Source organism: Antechinus flavipes, chromosome 1 (genome assembly GCF_016432865.1).
Source record: "Antechinus flavipes isolate AdamAnt ecotype Samford, QLD, Australia chromosome 1, AdamAnt_v2, whole genome shotgun sequence".
Lineage (NCBI taxonomy): Eukaryota > Metazoa > Chordata > Mammalia > Dasyuromorphia > Dasyuridae > Antechinus > Antechinus flavipes.
This window is the reverse complement of record NC_067398.1, coordinates 578,594,301-578,601,271: the sequence shown is the minus strand read 5'-3', so window position 1 is coordinate 578,601,271 and position 6,971 is coordinate 578,594,301. Positions and strand designations below refer to the sequence as shown.

The following is a 6,971-nucleotide window of genomic DNA, read 5'->3' as shown; positions in this document are numbered from 1 at the left end:
CGAATGTGAACTATTTGCATTTTTGATTTTCTTTCCGAGTTATTTTTACCTTCTGAATCCAATTCTCCCTGTGCAACAGGAGAACTGTTTGGTTCTGCAAATATGTATTATATCTAGGATATACTGCAATATATTTAACATATATAGGACTGCTTGCCATCTTGGGGGGGGTGGGTGGAGGGAGGGAGGGGAAAAAACGAAACATAAGCGAGTGCAAGGGATAATGTTGTAAAAAATTACCCTGGCATGGATTCTGTCAATACAAAGTTATTATTAAATAAAATAAAATTAAGAATTAAAAAAAAAAGCAGTAGAAGTAGAAGAAAATTTTTATTATAACTTAAAAAAAACTCAAATCTACTGAGTGCCACATAAAACAATGATCAGATCAATAAAATCAATGAATAGATCCATAAAAGCTAATTTTTCAATGCTACACTGGAAGGTCAATTTTCTATTAACTATTTTTTTATTCTTCCCTTAATAGTGGTATAGATTGTTTTTGACATCCTTAAAGCATATAGTATTATAGGATTTTTTTTTTTTTTACCATATGACCTGATACTCTTGTGCAGGAAAGCATGATAAATAATACTTGTCCAGTTAAAAATTCAATATTGTGTAAAACAGAATGTGAAAGGCTACTAACTTACTACCCATGAAGTACAAATATTTAAACTGAAGTACATCACCTATAATTATAGAATTATATAAAAATGAAGACTAATGAAACTGATTCCATGTTCATAACTCCATCAGTTCTTTAATACTCAATGCACTCAGTATTTGTTAGCCAGGAAAATACATGATTTTTCAAAAATATATTCATAGAAGATTTCTCCTTGTAATGTATTTAAGGGTAGTGATATAATTTTAGCACTATTCTAATAACTAAAAACTCTGAAAAGATTTTGTACAAGACTATGAAAAATATTATATATTTATCTTTACATCCTGAAAATAATGTCTGCAGGTTGCCACTGCTCATAAAATTTTTGATGTCTTAGCAAATATTGTAAGCAATTAAAATATAACAAATTTAAAGAGACTACAAAATGAATTGTGGACTCTAAAAATGACAAATCTATAAAACTGATTTGAATTATCACTTAGTTTTCAGTACTGATGTTTATAGAAGAACTTATAATGACAAAGAATTTATTTGGAGTTTTTTGAAATAAGTAACTATGAGTGCATAGATGTGGTAAAGAGCAGAGAGCACGAGTAATTTTACTATTTCTAATGCATATGCAGTCTTATTTCAGGCCAGGTTAAATTTAGATACTTAATTTTCTTTAATGGAGACAAGTTAAGACAAAATTATTTATACCATTATAGTAGCTGGCAACAGATTAAGTTGCATTAAAAATTCTGACAAGAAACATCCAAGCAGATTTTATTTCTAATACTTATATTTGTAAATGTATGATAATAGCCTTTGAAATGCATAATAAAAATATAGGCAGCAATAATTATTTTTATCATGATCAAACTGGCATTGAATGTATGATCATTTTGCTGTGGCAAAAAAAGGTTAACTACATAATAACACAGAATTAAAACATTGTATTATGCATAGATATATTGAGATAGTAATGTACTCATAAGCAATATTTAAGAAAAAACCAAACTATTTGTATGAATATCATAAATATTTTGATTTTGGACATTAGAAAGAACAAAGCTTCATGTCACTTTAAAAAATTATTTCCCTTTGTCTAATGCCCATTTAGAACTATGCTATTTATCTTTACAGCTACTGCTTTCCTTAACTCTTTATTGTAAGGATTAATAAAGTTATATACCATGGTATACAGTAAAAGAATAAATCCCTTATAGACCAACCGTGCTATATAAAGGTTTTACTACATGTAATGATGTTTTGACCTCCAGTATATTCAAATTCATGTAAAAATGGAGTTCTAATATACTTTATTTAGATAAACATCCATGGGGAAGATATAATATTTTATAAAGTAAAATATGGAAAAACCAACATGAAAGAAAAATATGTTACTGTTGATATTAACATCATAAGTTTTGATGTTGTATTGCCTATAAAACTCTGGGTCTGGTAATAAAGCAAGGGGGGGAAAAAACCTTTTCACATCCCCAAACTTTGATTTGCAAAATAATACACAAGTAGGAAAATAGCATCTCATTCCTCTTCATGTCAAATCAGTCTTTGAAAAGAAGGCTTTGCTATTTTTCAGGACTGGAAGGATATCACAGTATTAATTTTATATACAAAGTAGGATCTATTCCAGTATACTCTAGTGAAATAATTCACATATGGAGAATAGTTAATTTTGATCTCATGGCAAAATCGTCCATATTTTGAGTAGGTAAAACTGTCACCTTCTTCACAAACCACCTATATCAAAAGATACAAAACAGCAAATTAAAAATACTTGCTTCAGTTCTAGGGGAAAATCAAATATAAGTAGCAAAATTTTCAGTAAATACCATATCACTGATGTACACAGGCTATATGCCATTTTAATATTAAAAACGGACATCTTAAGGCACTTTCAATTTACAAAGAATTTTACATTTATTATCTCATTTGATTCTGCCAACAATCCTTTGGGGGTAAGCATTATAAGTAAAATTTTCATTTTATGGAGAGAAAACTGAGGCTTATGACTAGTAGAATAAGAGACACAATTCAAACTCCTATTTCTCCTGACTTCAAGTCCAGCGTTTCTTTTATTGAACTATATCATCTCTTTATTAATTTTCAAGAGTAAGCTTTAATTTGGTCACCAAGGCATAGCTACTATATAAGTTAATGAATACTTTGGCTCCACAATTGGACTGCTGGAACCAAAATTATTTCTTTCGTTTCAAAATTCAGAAAGCCAAAGACTCCATAGCTTTTCTGATCATAAGTCAGCTCTGCTACTCTTCAAATATGACAAAAAAAACAAATGCTGAGGAATGGCCATAAGTTCAATTTTCTACTTATATAGTTACTGTCAACTCTTAATGACCTGAGTAAAGAAGCAAGACTGCATCTTATCCAAGACAAATCTTTAACTTTAACTAAGGGGTCAGGGATGAGGGGTAGATATGGACACAGTTTTTTTATACTCTACTCTCCTTTTTGGACTCTTAATAAGACCACAGACTCAACTTAAGTCCATTATGAAAGACATTTTAAATTATAGCATTTAATTATCTACTCAAGATGAAATTAAGTGAAAGTGAGAACTGAAAAGGCATACTAAGTATGCTTAGGTTAGAATTTTGTAGAATCTCAGGGAAATGAGGTTCATAGTCAAAGTGTAAAAGAGGAAGGAATTGAGAAAATAGAAATACTGGTCAATTTTTCAGTCCCTCATAAACCGTAACTCTCCAATATGACTTCACTATTTTGAAGTAACTGACAACTGACTTAAAGAAATGCTTTTTAATAAGATGCTAAGTGCTTATTACTGAAATCTTAGTGAATTGTTACAATTTCATCTTGTCATTTAAAATTGAAAGGCCATAATTATAAGTAATATTATACATAAATGTAATATTTTATTTTTGCAGTTGGGAAAGTAGAAAAGAAAAATTAAATTAAAGAGCACCAATCTTCATCCAACAAACTGTCCCAGGAATGTGGAACAAAGTATGTGCTACTAACTGGAAGAAAATAGGAAAAATTTTGATTCCCTGCAAACAAGGTGAATTGAATCCAGTTGATATAGAGCTTTTCTGATATCAAGGATGATTCTGAGTGTGCCCTCCCAGAGAATTCTACATAACAGGTATCCCAATTTCCCTATCATTTTTCAATGCCAAAAAGTTTTATTGCAGACTAGGATTAAAGAAAGCCAAGTAGGAATAAAGAAATGAATAAATCACATTAGCACATCCAAGTCAAATTCATAATCTCAAGTAATAGTAACAAATATTTTATATCTCTGCTTATATTTTAAGTATAATTTTTAAAAGTAAAGTCTGAAAATCAATTTTTTGAAGCTTATTTCTTTACATAAAAATAAACATATGTATTTAATCTTCCAAAAAGTTACTTACATGGCCATTTGCAATATCCAACAAGTCTTTAACTCTACATCCTCTCATGGTTCCCACCTCATTGCAGATAGCATCTTCTACAATCAAGTAGTTAGCTTTGTAGGAAGTAAGTATCTTATATATATCTTCAGCGGACCTCTTTGAGTAGATTTGATAGATCTATTGGGTAAAAGAACAAAATATCTATGACTAAAAAATGTATTCAACATCTCTGTGGGGGTCAAGAAGCACTCTACATATACCTTCTGCTAATAATAAGCTTGTATTTGTGGGAGAAGACTAAGAATTATGAGTTGGCAAAAAGAGTTCAATTTTGTTCAGAATATAATTCCTAGGGTTAGAAGTTAGAACAAGAAAGGATTTTACAAATAATCTTTTCCAATATACTTTTAGAGTTTATTCATACATAATTTGCATTTAAGTTTCCTGACAGCCATATTTTTTTAATATGCTACATATGGTACTTAGCCAAAAAGGAGTTTAAGAAATTATGGTTAACTATTTGTTGAGAAAAAAATACTGAAATACTATATTCCAAAATAATCCATAAAGAAAAGAATGAAGAAACTGTGGTAATGGTAGCAAGCATTAATCATTTAGCAGAAAGAAAAAAAATACAACAGAGATCTCTTTCATGCTTTCTCCTGGAAATGTAATGCTAAATACCAAATTTCAATCATTTGATATTTTTTGAAATATAGAGAATGACTGTTCTATATTTAAATGGTAATATGGGCACTGTTATAAATTAAAACCGGAAATGCTTCTACACACAATAATTAAAAAACAAAAATTAGTTTTGGAATACTAGGTTGGGTAGTCAGCATATGCAGGTTGTAGTCACAGCTATAGGAATTTGAAAAAACTCCTTAAACTTTTTTGAGCTTACTCTTCTGAAGAACCTGAAAAATCCTCTTAAAACTTATTTTCTTTCTTAACACTTACTTTTTAACTCCAATTGCCTTGCATTTGCCTTAATTCAAAGATCTTAAATTAGACACTAATGAACTGGGACAGTAGAATGGAAAAGAGAATTGCGAGAAAGCAAATAACTGAATGTGCTGAGTAAGGAAGGAAGGAGTAGAAAATGAGTCTAACCTAGTTTAAGTAGAAAGAAGGTGGTATCATTAAAAAAAAACAAAACAGGAAAAACAAGAAGAAAAAATGATTAGTGAAGTGAAGAGGAAGGTAACTGATTTTAAAATGTAGACTTTGGAAATGTAGCCAAACATAAATCAAATGCCTGGTAACAGACTTGAAATTTGGGCCTGAAAAACAGAAGAGTCTGGGGTTAGCAATTTAAATTTGTTTTTATTCATTAGTTTTAGTTGTATCTGACTTCTTCATTCCATTTGGGATTTTCTTGGCAAAGATATTGGAATAGTTTGCCATTTCCTTTTCTGACTCATTTTACATATGAGGAAACAGAGGCATATGGGATTAAATATCTTGCCCAAGATAACCCAGCTAGGAAGTATATAAGGCCAGATTTGAACTCAGCAAGAAGAATCTTCCTGACTATATGTCCAGCACTCTATCCATTGAGCCAGGCACCTAGTTGCCCTAATTTGAACTTAGATGATTATTAAAGCAATAGTAGTATGGGGAGAAAAATCAATTTAATCTAATCAAAGAAATAGTTATCAAATGTTTACCAGGCACTGGGGGAGATACAGTATTTAGGTAACATAATCCTCTCTGCCCCTCAAATTTATAGTCTGGTATGTAGATAAAGATGGAAAATAAACATGAATTACAAAGCATAAATACATATAGAGAGATTTTTTTTTTAAGTATTAAGTGGGATATTATTGGGAAAAAATTGTGACTGACAGGAATAAGGAAATCTTCCTAGAAGAGATGAATTTTATTTTTAAAAATTTATTTATTTATTTTTGCTGAGGCAATTGGGGCTAAGTAACTTGCCCAGGATCACACAGCTAGGAAGTGCTAAGTGTTGTAGGCTAGATTTGAACTCAGGTCCTCCTGACTTCAGGGCTGATGCTCTATTCACTGCACCACCTAACTGCCCTTAAAATGGATTTTAAAGAGAACAGACAAGAATTCAATAGGCAAAAGAGGGAGGAAGGATATTTTGGCTTTGAAAAAGCTTGATCAAAGGTCTAGAGACTGAAAAATACAATATTTGGGGAGATAGAGACTAATGCAATTTGGTTGGAACACAGAATAGATGATCTTAGCTATATATTACCTTGTAATACTAGATAATTTGAGGAAAGAACATTTACAAGTGGAGGATCAGGACAGGTTTCCTATAGGAAATGATATACAAGCTGGGTTTTGAAAAAACCTAGAGATCCTAAGACACAGAAATGAGGAAACAGTACATTTTCAGCAGAGGGAACAGCTTTTCAAAATTTAAAAGTAAGGAAATGGAAAGCCAAATTCAGAGACTTTTAAGCAAGTAGGTTAATTTGAACATTTGGGTATATAAAGAGCAGTAAAGTAAAATATAAAAATAAATCTGGAAAGATAGGTTAAAATCAGATTTTGAAGGGCTTTAAGTATTAAACTGAGGAGTTTAAATTTGATCTAAGAGGCAACAGAGTTGTTTAAAAAAATTTTTTTGATGACTATTACTTAATTTATTGTATACACCTTTTGGAAGAATTAATTTGTGTTAAAAGCAAATAGGTCCACAGGACCCCCCTATTCCTGACCAGATAAGATGATGGAAAACTTAATATACAACTAATCCTTTTGGCCCTGTTTGAGAGACCACCTGGCAAGGCCTTTTTAGAGAGACATATTAAACATAAGTTATAAACATCCCCATCAAATTTTAAACAATGGTTTTATCTTTCAGTGAAATAAGTATTTCTATATCAATCAAAAAATGCTACAAATGTCTTTGCAATTCTCCATTTTTGGGATTAAAAAGGATACAATTTCAGAGAGTTGCAAAAATCAGGAAGAGTTAC

General features: G+C 30.7%; 1 protein-coding gene across 2 annotated transcripts in view; it reads right to left on the bottom strand.

Annotated features, from left to right (window-relative positions):
* Window positions 1-311: 311 nt before the first annotated feature.
* Window positions 312-6,971, bottom strand: part of DPY19L4 (dpy-19 like 4) — a 54,055-nt gene continuing 47,395 nt past the window's right edge. For both annotated transcript variants that reach the window (XM_051970867.1, XM_051970868.1), the window contains 2 exons: window positions 4,030-4,188; window positions 312-2,374 (listed from right to left, as the gene is read on the bottom strand). In XM_051970867.1, coding sequence (XP_051826827.1) covers window positions 2,210-2,374; window positions 4,030-4,188 — 324 coding nt within the window. In that variant the 3' untranslated portion in view covers window positions 312-2,209. The remainder of the gene's footprint in view (window positions 2,375-4,029; window positions 4,189-6,971) is intronic.